The 13,251-nt window shown below is 42.6% G+C and overlaps 1 protein-coding gene across 1 annotated transcript; it reads right to left on the bottom strand.

Moving 5' to 3' along the window:
* Window positions 1–225: 225 nt before the first annotated feature.
* On the bottom strand, window positions 226–13,124 carry CCDC40 (coiled-coil domain containing 40). The gene is given in 20 exon segments (XM_009583437.1): window positions 226–471; window positions 1,073–1,231; window positions 1,534–1,722; window positions 2,399–2,519; window positions 3,116–3,207; window positions 3,330–3,499; window positions 4,057–4,270; window positions 5,042–5,287; window positions 6,619–6,801; window positions 6,909–7,152; window positions 7,893–8,014; window positions 8,374–8,496; window positions 9,335–9,492; window positions 10,339–10,558; window positions 10,647–10,730; window positions 11,263–11,420; window positions 11,617–11,788; window positions 12,039–12,098; window positions 12,180–12,311; window positions 12,987–13,124. Coding segments are annotated over 20 exon segments (3,231 nt in total).
* Window positions 13,125–13,251: the final 127 nt, after the last annotated feature.

Raw genomic sequence — 13,251 nt, forward strand, 5'->3', positions numbered from 1 at the left:
CGAGCCCCCAGGGCCAGGCCGGGTCAGCGGGGACAGGGAAACTGAGGAACGTGCCTTTTGCAGGGAAGGTGAAATGTAAAAAGAAACAAACAGAAAAATTTGCAATGCTACCTCTTTAATAAATATTACACCTTACGCATGTTTATTTTATTTATTCATTTACAAAGCCTGCAGCCTCTAGAAGAGCAAGAACAGATGGTTACGTGTATTTTGTCCCTGTCTCTGTCAGTCCTCCTGCGAGCCCAGCCTGGATTCCAAGCACTGACTGAGCCACTGGAGAGCCCTTCGGTGCTGGGGATGTTCTTGCTGGATTTGGTGGACGATGGCCTTAATGGTGCGGAGCCGGTCCTGCAGTTTCTGCTGCTCGTTTCTCCAGGCTTGTTCGGTGCGGCACAGGGGAGTGTACTTCCCTTCCTTCAGCGCCTGCAGATGCTTCTGGCGCGTCTGGTAGGCCACAATCTCCAAAAGGTTCTGAGAAAAGCAACAAGGGAAATTGCTTTGACAGCAGACTGCACACAGAAAGAACTAAAAACAACATGATTTGTGTCACTGGTACTGTAACCATTGTATTTTGAAATGGAGGGGCTTCTTAGAAGGATACTGCTATAAAGTCCCTGTTACAACAGCCAAACAGCGTCCCCATTCTGAGTGCTGCTCAGGGAAATACCCGCGCGTACAAGGCCACCCTTGCCAGGACAGAGTTTCACCAACTTAAACACGTCACAGGAGGTCATTCAAGACCTTGAGCTGCCTCTCAAATTCGTAACATACTTATGAGTAGCCAGCTAGTGCTCACAAAGGGTAGCTGTTACTAGGTATTTTCAAGATACAAACGATGTCCTTCAGGCTGATGTTTACAGGTGAATGCTGCCTCACCAAGGGTGCAACTGCAGCATCAACTCAGGACCACTGTGAGCCCTCAAAATGTGCTCAGTTGACTTAATTGCTAAAATTACATGCCAAGCACGCCCAGTTCGGGACAGTGGTGAGACAAAGAGCCAGGGAGCTGGCAACAGAAGAAAGCAGCAGGTTCTGTTTAGCTCGCCTGCTGCAAGGAGGAGGATGTGCTCACCCATCGTTTCTTGTTCCGAAGACATTCTGCGTCTGAATGGAGGCCATCGGACTCAGCCTGCAGTCCGCGCAACTCTTGCTGCTTTTCCGAGAAGGTGGCACTAAGGGACGCTTGGGTGCTCTCCAGCTCCAGGATGGTTTTGTTGCAGTCTTGAGCGTTCTAGTAAACAGAAGAGAAGGAAATGGCAGATTCTGGTTCTTTAGTTCACCTGCATTCCCGGCCATCTTCCCAGAACTCTTTCTTTTTTTTTTTTTTTCTTTTTTCTTTTTCTTTTCTTTTTTCTTTTTCTGGGTTGTTGTTTTTTTTTAATGAGTTTCCAAAGCCCACCCCCTGCGCAGCGCTGTACCTGTGCAGGGGCTGTGTGCTGACACCCCATGTGTCTGCGCTAAGTACACACTAGTGCTCATTACAAGGCAAATACGAGCTACGTGAGCTCTCACAGCCCTGCTTTACTTGCTCACCTTCTGGGTTTCACTGATCTTCTTTCTCAGCTCCTGTTTCTTGCGGTGGAAGTCACTCTTGGTGATACGTTTCTTATCTGTTTTGTTCTGACCCTCTCCACGAATCGCTATCACCTCTCTACGAGAAACAGATGCCTCCATATCACGAATCATCTTCTCCTGCTGCTTCATCAGCCTGCCATAGCGGACCTGCCATTTGTCAAGATATAAAATAGGCTGAAAATAACAAACAGTTACAAATGGCACCTAGCTGAAGTCTTCTGTGTGGCACACCCCATCAACATAAACCAGATACACGTGACATGTGAACCTTGGCAAGCCAAATTTGCTCTAAATTCAAACCTAGCTTGCCCTGTGTAGATCCGGAAGGCAGAGGGCTGGATTATCAACTCGTCTAAAGTAATCTTCAAAATGTTTCACTGGAACTCATTAGCAATAGCAAAAGCAGAACAGCAGAAGTATCCTGAGAACGAAGGGGAAGAGTTGCTTTGCCAGAAGACAGAAGACTTCCCCAACCAGTGATTAAGGTGATGCAGTATTTAGTAATCAACATTTCTTTGCTTACAAATTGGGGTCACAGAAATAGGTGGCAGACGTATTACATTTTAAATAGATTTCTCAGGTATATCTAGATTCTGCTGCAGCCCGTTACACAGCATGCACAAGGAACGCATAAAGTGCATGCATGCTGGATGTATTTAATTCAGTCTAGCTGCAGGGTGGTAAGATTTCCAGTACTGCTATAGCCTTGAAGATGCTACTTCTCCAGCCTGTTTCTCATCTCCTGCCTTATGTTTCAGCAACTCTAAAGCTGAATATGTTATGTGCAGTTTCCCCTCCTCAGTTCTCTTTCCCAGTGGCTTACTTGCATCCTATGAATCTCTGTTCTCATGGCTTCGATTTCGCCTTGTCCTGTCTCAGAATCCACCACTGCACGCATCTCTCTTGTCAGCTGGATCTTTTTCTCCCATAGCATGATTTGATGCCTTCAATGACAGAAAGGGAAAGCAGTGCCTTTGTAAACAACAGAGAGGATGCTCTCTCTGTGCATTATTGGCAGCACACTCCCGAGATCGATGCTGAACACAGAGCTGAATGGTTCGGCAGACACTAAGAATTTGCATACGGGACATATAAAAGGGCAGCAACAGAGCAGCGTGAAATCAGACAGGAAGCTCCGCAATTTAGAAAATGGCATGATGACTGTAAAAACAAGTAAGCCCAGACTGACGGGGCTGATGGACCCCAATTAATTGCCCAGTGCAGCACATACACTCTGAGCTACTGGCAGTGGAGATAGCATGCAGAGTCTTCCCATACAGATCTTGGCAACATACAGTACAAGCATGCTGGAATTGTTAAAGCCAACATCCTCTCAGCTCTTGCTGGTTCCAGAGATGGCTAAAGAACCCTTCAGTTTCTGTGTTTCAGAAACTCATTAAACTCCTTTCATTTTCTCCAAGGACAGAAGCACATTTGCTGCTGCTGGTTCAGTTTGATGACTGGAGAAGAAAGGTAACATGGACATATATACAAAAGTTCAAACACTGTGGCACAAAGCAAGAATGTCTCTGGTACCTACTCTGCTTCCACCAGGCTGTTTAGGAGTCTGTCCTTCTCCTCAGTCAATTGACTGTGCTTCTCCTGCATCTCAACTGATTCTTTTTCTGCTGCCTAGAGTTGAGAAGCATAAACCAATAAACATTGTCAGACTGAGAAAGATTTACAGGATCACTGTTTGCCTCTGATCTGCAAGGGAGGTTGAGACTTGGAAATAAGATGTCAAGCCTCTGTACCTTGAGAGACCGTACAAACTCATTCTCTGTGATAACGTTGCCATATTGCAGCTCCTCGAAACTATTGTTGTTCTTGTTGATCAACACATTCAACTTTATCAAGTCATTTGACATGTTCCTCATGTGACGTTCGATGTCTTTCTGTTCTTTTGTTTCCTGCTTAATTTCATCTACAGGTGAGCAGAAGAAAGTCTTAAAATTCCCAAGAACACTGGGCTGAATGCAGGCAAGGTGTGATAAACTGCTATTAAATCAGACAACACTGCATGCAGAGCCACCTGTGTCCCACACACCTAGCCAAAACCTTTTTCGTCAAGCCCAAAAATCAAATAAGGTTTTGAAGGAGAAAACCTTATTTGGAAAGAGTTGGAAAAGAGTTGGTTTTGGCCACGGAAAGTGCTATCATTGGTGGGGACACTTACCTACCAACTACTTGCAAACTTTAAGACATGTAACACGTGACATGGTCACTTCGAGTTCGACTGTGTCAGTTAAGACAGCAGGATCAATCATTATAGAAAATAACGACATGCAAAACAGCAGAAGGTGCCTGGCTTTTAGCCCCCGAGAATAGTCCTGGGGTCATTTGCATTATTGCTCACGCATATATAGGAGCACTGAGGGCATTCTTTGGTGAAGGTCTAGCATTACACACGGCTAAGTCTTCGCTCCCTTTTTTGTCCATTCATGGATGAACATTTTAAGAAAGAATTAGGGAATTACTTACTTTCAGTGCGTACTTTCTTCTGCTGCATTATTGTGATCTGTTTCTTTAACATATCCAAGGAGGCTACTTGTTCCTCCCGTTCGTCTGTTAACTTCACGAGCTCTTTCTGTAGATTGAGCCAGTACTTCTGTAGTGTCATCACCTCAGAATTGTATTCTTCTATCTGCTTGGTCAGCTTGTTGATCTCAATTTCCAATGGTCCCAATTCTTGCCCCTGTACAAGGGCAAGGTTTGAGATTAATCAGGCAGAAGCTGCTGGAGCACTTGTTTATAGCATCATTGCAGAAGGCTGGTCCAACTGCTGAGATGCCTACTAAATACTTCAACTATACTGTTATTTTGTCAGGTAGTTACTTTCTGCCTCCATTTCCCATGAGTGGGATGGGACTAATAATTCCTGACCTCACAGGAATAAATGCAACAGAAGCCCAAAAGGTTCTCAGACTCTGTGGTGAGAGGGCCTCCTAAGCTCTTACAACAGGTACATCTGGACATTCAAAAGTTTGTGAAGTGTATGCCACAATAATCATTTTTGCATTGGTATCCATAAAGGTCTTACAGCTCACAGTGCTAGGAACAGATCGGGGTATCATCTGAATGGGGACAACCATCAAGCAACTTAAATCACTCTGCCTGTTCCATTCTCCTCTCGACAGTCTTTGCAGATTTTATAATGAGATCTTATTTACTCCCAGAGTATTGATGTCATTCAACATTTTCATCAGGTGTAGACAACTCCCTGCAGAAATTTGTGCTAGGCACACCCTCATTTCACAATTTCCTAATACCAGCTCCTCTTCACATGCACTAAGAACTGTTTGACAAATGTAAACATGTACATTAACTAGTGCAGCTTTTAAATCACTAGTACAGATGCCTGAAAGATTTAACTATCCAGCACTTATGCAGTTACATTTATCAAGGGCATCTGTGGTCACTGCAAAGAATAAAATCAAGTTTGGGATTGAAACATTAACGTACATACCCCCTGCTGAGAAAGAATCATCTCCAACCTCTTGTTGTACTGGCTGATGACCCTTCGCTTGTTCTCAGTCAGGAGACTGCACTTTGCAATCTCACTTTCCCTGCAGCTGATCAGGTCATGGATATTTTTTATTTCCTCATCCAGCTCACAAAGTGTTTTTTGGAGAATTGTCAGCCTGCAGTTGGTATGAGTTGCATTCAGAATAACCTGGGCCATATCATTCTCAACCTTAGAAAAATGCAGCTCCTAGGAATATCAGCAGACAGAAAACAAATTACTGTCACCAACAGCAACTCATTGATTTGTAATGCCTACTTATCAAAGCACAGGAATCAGGGGATTTACATTCTACTCCCAGGTCTGTGCTGCAAGCTGTAAGCAAGCTACTTACCCTCTCTGTACCTTTGTTTCTCCAGCTATTGACAGGAGATAGTAATATTTACCTCTGCCATAAGGCTGTTGAAAAGCATTAAGGAGCCTAAACATCCCCAAACCCTTTAAGAGACCACACTCATCACTTCTGCAATTATCTTCCCTTCCCGGATGTCTCTAGTAACCTGGCTAACAGTAGTAGGACATTACTATATTGTACTTCTCCACCATGCCTGACAAACGTATTCCTCACCTAACAACAACTGTACTAGCCAGAAAGCGTCGGTATGTCTTTTGTTTGAGTGCAGTATGAATGCAGCCAGGTAACTTTCAAGAGCCTGACTGCTACTTCTGCACAGCCTGGACCACACTGCGAGAGGCTGCAATTTGTCTTTTCCAAGTCCGTAGTCTCTGCACTACATTCTACTCTGCAACACAGATGCTAGTAAGAGTCAACACAGAGTATCCACTTGTTTGTGTGTCTGATGGAAAGCGGGGTGGAGGGGCCTTTCTCACCATGAAAGGTAACCCTGGAAGTCTTCCAGTTACTTAAGATATGCACCTGATTTAAAAAACCCAGGGGCAGGCTGAAGTAACCCATGGAAATACAGAGGTGTGAGCGTGTTGTGTTAGTGCCAGCCCACACAACTCAATACAATAAATACTATGCTGAATCTTCTAGTTTTTCTATCTGTTCCAGTTACACGCTCCCAAAGAGCTTATCTTTATCCCAGCTTATCATGCCATGAAGAACTGTGGGTCTGGCTTGACTGTTCCTTGGACTGTAATCCTTATTTGGAAACTGAGAGTATGCCTGTATCACATTCCACAATGCAGTATAGAGATATAAGTTGATGTGGAATATAGAAGTACCACATATGTATTGCAGGAAGACAATAAGATAAGAACTTGAACCACTTTATAGTAAACACTCCCAGGATTCATCATTCTGCCCCATTTTTTAAGTAAAGAAAGAATAATATGTAACGTATCAGGCGTTTTTGGCCAAACTCTCTCGCATACATGAGAATCCTGCAATAAGATTACTGGAAGAACTAAATTGAAGTTGCAAACCCAGCAGAGCTTCAATTTCAGACCTGAAAAACAAAATGAAGACACTGTCCCCACCCCCCAAAACACACTTGCGAAACACTGCTCTAGGCTGTTTCCTTCCCCTGCCCTCCCAAATGGAAGAGATACCATACCAGATCTGTTTTTCTCCTATGAAGTTTTGCAGCCAGCTGGGAGAAGTGCTTTGTGGCTTTGCTGGACATCATCTGTTCCTGAAGCTTTGCCATGATTTCATTCTCCATCTGCTCTTTGGCATTAGTCCCTTTCTCTATATCCTTACTGACGGACAGCAACTCATTCAGACGAGCAGCTTGATCCTAAAAGGTAGGGAAGACAGAGACAGGATCACTACAACTCTTTGGGGAAGGGGATTAAATACCTGTGTCCAATTCAAAAGATCCTTCTTCCAAGTAACTCTTCTAACCATCTTGGTCCTGTTGAGGGCCTGTTCTGTCTCATGGAGAATGCGAGTGTAGGTGCCAGATTCGACCTTCAGGACCTCCTGTCTTGAAAGGCACTGGGCAATCAGTTTCTTTGTCGTGTTGGCATCGTTCTGTGAACGGCTCAGGATGGTGACAAGCAACTCATTCTTCTCCTCCTCCTTCCCGATCGACTTTCTACAGCCATGGATGTCCGTTTCTAGGGACTTGAGATCATGTCTGTACTTGCTGGAGAGGCAAAGAGGATGGAAAATCATCACAGGGATTGATTCGTGTGCTGAATGGTCATCTACAAATTCCTCTTTTCAAACATGCTATTGTAGCAACAACCGACCAAGAAGGAAGATCTTTATAAAGGCTAGTCTGCTGTGACAGTGCAGAGTCATCAGAATACGGATGGAGACATTAAGATATAAAAGGAAATGTATATAGGAAAATTAATTCCTTCTTTCAGTCTTGTCCCCACCCTCCATTCTTACCAGGATGCCACCATATAAAAGCGTATTGTATGTCCCCAGAGAATCAGTCAAGTTTTAAGACTCCAGACCAAATAAACAATTCCTTTGGCAACAATAGGAAGGTTTTCCTGAAGATTTCTAGAGGCATCACAAAATCCTAACCAAAAGTGATAGATAAATCCTTCTTGCTGCCTAGCTCTTTGGATTGAGAGATGTTGCAAAGGTGAAGGAACTCTATTAAAGGAATAAAATATGAATAGAAGAACTCTAAATAGCTATAAAACCCCACATATTTCAAGGGAGAGTTTTGTTTTGGAGAAAGAAAATAGTAACAAAGAACTGTACTTCTTATCCTTTAACCTTATTACGTGGTTTAGAACAGCAAACTTGTTCTGACATATCCTGCACATACAGTAATAAACTTGACAGAAGACATACTGCCCCCCTTTTAGAATCCCTCCTGTCCAAATTATTTGAGGTCTCTCCTGGGACTGTTTTCAGATATCATACCTCAGCAACTCTTGTGTGGCAATATAGGCCTCATCTCTTTGCTTCATTCCAGCCAAGCTGCTATTCCAGTGATTCATCAATTGCTTTTTCTCCATGTTAATAGCCTGTACCTCCATGCAAGCCTAGGGAAGAGAGAGTTGGTAGACAGAATGAATTTATATTGTACTGAAAAAAGAAATTCATGTTACAATGCAGTATTTCTGTTCTGTTCATGATATGCTGGGCAGGAACAGCTTCAACTAATATGTGTCTGGTTTATTGTCACACCAGACCACAATGCATAGGTCTGCAAGATAGGGGAGGAAGTGATTTACAGGCAATTCTTCGGGGGGAAAGGGGGGGGGGAAAGTCTTCACTCCTACAAACGGGAACAAACCATACAACTCTGGCCTAGATTGTACATACCACGTGAGCATGAGCCAAAGCAGTCAGTCTTTCCAGAGGGAAATATTAACCAGAAGCAAAAAAAGCACCCTCCTACCTCATTTACTGCTTGCCGAGTTACTTTTGTGTCCTCTGCCTGGGCCACAAACTGAGCTTCAAACAGAGCAATCTGTTCTTGTAGTTCATAGACTTTTCTTGTTAAGCGGTCTACTAGAAGATCCTAAAGAGTCAGAGACAAACAGTTAAGGATGAGCAATATAATCTCAGTCTTAACCAACTATATTCTACAAGAATAACACAGGCTAGAAAAGGGATTAAATTGGCAACTGCATTAGATTTGATTTCTACTGAAACTTTTCCCTTCCTATACAAATAACTCATGAATCTGACAACTTTCAAGAGAATGAGACCTTCTTTGCTGATTGTTTATTATTCCATTTGCAGTAGTAAATTGATACTTCAGATGCATTCATTCCTGTCAGCATGGATTATATTGTGCCACCTCTCCAGCAGCTGGGAATCTTAATACTTCATGTTTTAAAATCCTTTGTTAAAAAACATCTAAATCCATTTGATTTCAACTGTTTGCATGCAATTCCACATTAAGAATAATCAGTCTGTGTCCTGCTGCAAGCAGAAGGCAGCAGAGGGAGCTCCAGCACACCAACCGGCTCAGTTCATTTTCAAAGTTCGCTTTTCATTGTGAAACTCATTGTGATTCCGAATAATTCTCGAGACTTGAACATATGATACTTCTTCACTAAATATCTTTCTGCCCCCACACCCCCTTTGCTTGAGTGAAGAATGATTTACAATTATAAGGCTTGACAAAAACCTTTGGGCAGTACATGCCACTATCTCGGTGGTATGGATTCTTCTCATTTTCAGAAAAGCCTGTGGAGTTTTTTCAATTATTTGGGAAAAATAGCCTCACACATCTTCCATGTTTCAGTCACTATAGCCTTCCTTCTGACAAGGCAGCACATCCTCCAAGACTCACCACTAACTCTCATCTGTATTTATTTATTTATTTTAAAGAAGACAGTTTTACTTGATACCTGTTTTCTCTTTTCCACCTCAGCCTGGACCTTCTCTGCCTCAGCCTTTTTTGTCGACTGTTTCATTAGTAAAATATTATGACGCATGTCCTGGTCCATATTCTGCATGTAGAAGAGATGCAAGGCCAGGTTTTCAACCTGGGTCTGCATTGCAGAAACTGGGGATGCAGGAGGAAAAATATTTACAGAGAAGCGTGTTTGTAGGATACACTTTAAACAGAGATAAAAGGGAAAGAAATATAGAAGCACCCAAAGCAAAACCCACACACTTACCAGCTAAATCAGCCCTCCCTGAAATAAGAATTTACATCAGCTTTGGAGTATAGCTCCACAAGCAAAGCTAAAAATTTTGGTAAGCTATTCCTTAATTCCCAGCACACAGAATCCCAGGAAATCAAAGAAGGGGCCTCAGGAGGCTGTGAATTCACTTCTCTGCCCCAAAACAGAACTGTCTCTTTCTCAGTCTGTTGAATGCTTCTCTAATTTTTTCGATAATCTGTAAAAACTTTCTAGGCAACTTATTTTAATGCTTGGCTATCCTGGCCATTGCAATTGTTTTACTGTTTCCTATGTCCCAACACCTGCAACACAAAAAGAATGAGTCAAGCCCATTTCTTTGGCTGGAATGGGCTGCCACATGGATGGTGCTCTCATACTCCTGGATGCCCCTAATGATCTACGACCTTTGAAATCTCATCACACCCTTACAGAGACACAGGCAAACATAACAGTGATGGGCATTTTCCTCCTGCTAAGTCATAGAACAGCCTACCTGCCACGAACAGTTTTAGTTTTAGTCCTAAAGACCTTCTTAGAAGTACAACATGGTCTTAGAAATAATAGAAATTATATAGCAACCAGGAATATCTGTGAAACTTTTCAATGAGTGCATTATTCCTGATTAATTTTACTGTATTTTTCAATCCAATGCTTGACTTATATTCAAATTCATTTCTCCACATAGTACTAGAATTAGGAAATATTGCAAGGACTGCCTCAGTCACCTTTCTTGCGTTCATCATCTGTGTTCTGACACATTTTCTTGTAAGTAAGCCTGAGGCCCTCCAGTTCTTCTTCTAGCTGCCGACGCACTGTGGCTGTCTGAGAGCGGCGGTCATGGCTCTTCTCCAGTTCCATCTGTAGATGGGCCAGCTGCTGCTGTGCTCCATAAAGAATCACCCCAAGCTCTTCTCTCTGTACTTTGCCCTTCTTTGTTGCTGTCCTCTGCAAACACAAGAGGAAATCAGCTATCTCACTTCAGTTTGGACAGGGATGGGCTGCTGTAGGAAGGCAAAGAAAGAATGCTGTATACCAGTTCCTGAAGCTCTAGGTTCACTTTTTCCATCTGCTTAGTAAGGTAATTCTTCAGGGCAGCCTGGAATCTTCTCATCAGAGGCTGTAAAGAAGCATGTTGTTGATAAACTTCAACATACTTGTGTAAATAAATTATGAAGAAACCTTATTGCTACTCCCAATATTAAATAAAACATCGTATTTTCTGCCATAGACACTTGCATTCTTATTTTAGCTACACTCACTGTAACAAGTGAGAAGAGTTATATAGCGTGTATTTGTTGACATCAGAAAGTGACTACTGAGAATATTTGAAAATCAGAAACATATAGGAAGAGCTACATCTGACAACCCATCCACTCACTCTTGCTGCAAGTACTTCTCTTTCAGGAGTACTGAAGAGTATCAGATTTGCCCACTACACTGCTCACTTCTGAACCTGCAATTTTGGGGTTAATATTGAGGGAATAGACACATTCAGGAGTTAGTAATTTTGCAAAAGCTATTTTTAAACATTTTTTTTTGGTAGTTTTTGCATACAGCTAAGCCACGGCTTACAATTCACCTCGCACGTTTTATACAAATAAAAATATCAAGTCTGCAAAGCACAATGACAATATTTGAGGACTTCTCACATGTTCTGGATCCAAAACAACCAGTTCTGTTTCTTCTACGGTTTCTTCACTTCTTCCGCTTATTTCGTGTTCCTCAGCTCCACGCTGCTGGTATTCCTTTTCCCGTCTTTGGTCACCATGCTCACTAGTAAGCTGACCGAATTGCTCAAAGGCAGACTCTGAATAGAGAGAAACGGGTTCTCCAATGTTGCCTGGATACCGCCCCCCCCCAAAAAAAAGAAAAATATAAAGACTTAGATTTCATAGTATTATGCCTCCAGCTGGATTAACAATGATCAGAAAGGGAGAAAACTAGAAACTGTGCTTGATAGATGGTATCGAGTATTGTACTGTTAATAAGGAACTGAATGATACCTGACTCTGTGCAGCTGTTCAACTCCACTGACAATGCAGATGCCTGCGGAGGAGCTCCTGAAGATGTATGGGAAGGGTTTCCTCTGTCTGTTATTGGCTGCTCCATGTCACCCAATTCAGGAGGACGACTGTCTAATTCCACTTTGTCCGAGAAAGTCTCAGGAGATTTTTCCTGAAACATAAAATCCATCACCTGAAACAGCTTTTCAATCTAACTCTATTTGCCCCTAAAAATCTGCTTATTTTTGCCATCATGAGACATGAACAATGCAGACAAAGAATCAACAAGAGGGCCTTGTTCTAAAATCAGCACACAGATATACTGGCAAAGCTGTGTCACTCCGGATAAAAAAAAATTTTACACATATATAGCACACAAAGAAACCTCTCCAGCTTTGTCAGAGTTTTTGTATACTTCATGCTTGACCAATTAGCTTCTCTCTCTTCCAGTTCTGATTGGTTTTGTGTTTTCAGCAATAAAACTGCAACAGGAGAATTTGAAGTTACAAATACTGGTCATGCATTCTGTGAATGGGATTATATATATTATTATAGTGTCTCACTTCTGCAGAACCAATGAACAGCTCTGCAGCTCCATAGACTCCTCTTTCTGCTGGGGGAAATGTCTCTTCTTGGTCCTCCAGAGGAACAGACACTTCGTCTTCATTGTCGTTCCCTTTCTCTGTCTCTATTGCCTAGCACACAACACAGGCAAAAAGCAGAATAGCAGCATTATAACGGGTTGTGTATTTTGTTTAATGTTACTGCTATGGCATTGTAACAACTGCTTTTTGTCACAGGGGACAGAAGTTTAATTTAGAAGTTTAATCTCATTCGCAAAAACAGTCACCCAGCTAGCATTAAGATAGTAAAGATCCTGACAAAAATTCCACACACCGCTTTTAATTTCACATGTGTTTCTAGCTCACATCTATTTAAAAAAAATGCCCTTAGGGATTTATTAGAAGTCTTCCAGCTTGCACTACATATAGCCAAATTATTCTCTTCTTTCTTTTTAAAGAGACACTGGTTTATTCCATATCATCATTTGCCAAATTCAAATATTGTGCCGTACCAACAGAAGGAAAAAAAACTTATCACCAACAAACCTGAAAAAAAGAGCCCGAGTATGCACATCTATGAAATGTGGATAACTTCCTTTTTAAAGTGTCTACAGCAGAAATGTGCTATCCAAGAACTGAGTAAGAAACACCTACTTCAAGATGCTGCTGACACACAGGACAGTAACTAAATATACTTTCTAGTGGCTTTTTTTAATATGCAGGGCAAGACTGCAATAATTGCTCCCTTGTTGTATTTCTTCCTATTGAAACTGCTTCCATGAAGACGTGGCTCTCTTAGGAACGCACGGGAACATGCTCCCCTGTGAACGTTTCAAAGGAAATCACCTCCATAGCAAGATGCGACGGAACTCTGATTATATCCCGCTCAGCGGAGCCGAATTCCAACCCAGATCCCTCTGCTGCGGCACCGGGGGCCTCCTCCATGGTGCGGGGGCTGGGGCTGGCCTCTGCCTGCAACCAGAGCGTCCCGCAGGAGAGAGAGAGTGAGTAGTGAGTACCAGCCCAGCGCCCGGCTCCCAGGGCCCGTTACCCCGCCGTCTGCAGGCCGCCC

This window comes from Fulmarus glacialis, unplaced genomic scaffold (genome assembly GCF_000690835.1).
Source record: "Fulmarus glacialis isolate BGI_N327 unplaced genomic scaffold, ASM69083v1 scaffold36658, whole genome shotgun sequence".
Taxonomy (NCBI): Eukaryota; Metazoa; Chordata; class Aves; order Procellariiformes; family Procellariidae; genus Fulmarus; species Fulmarus glacialis.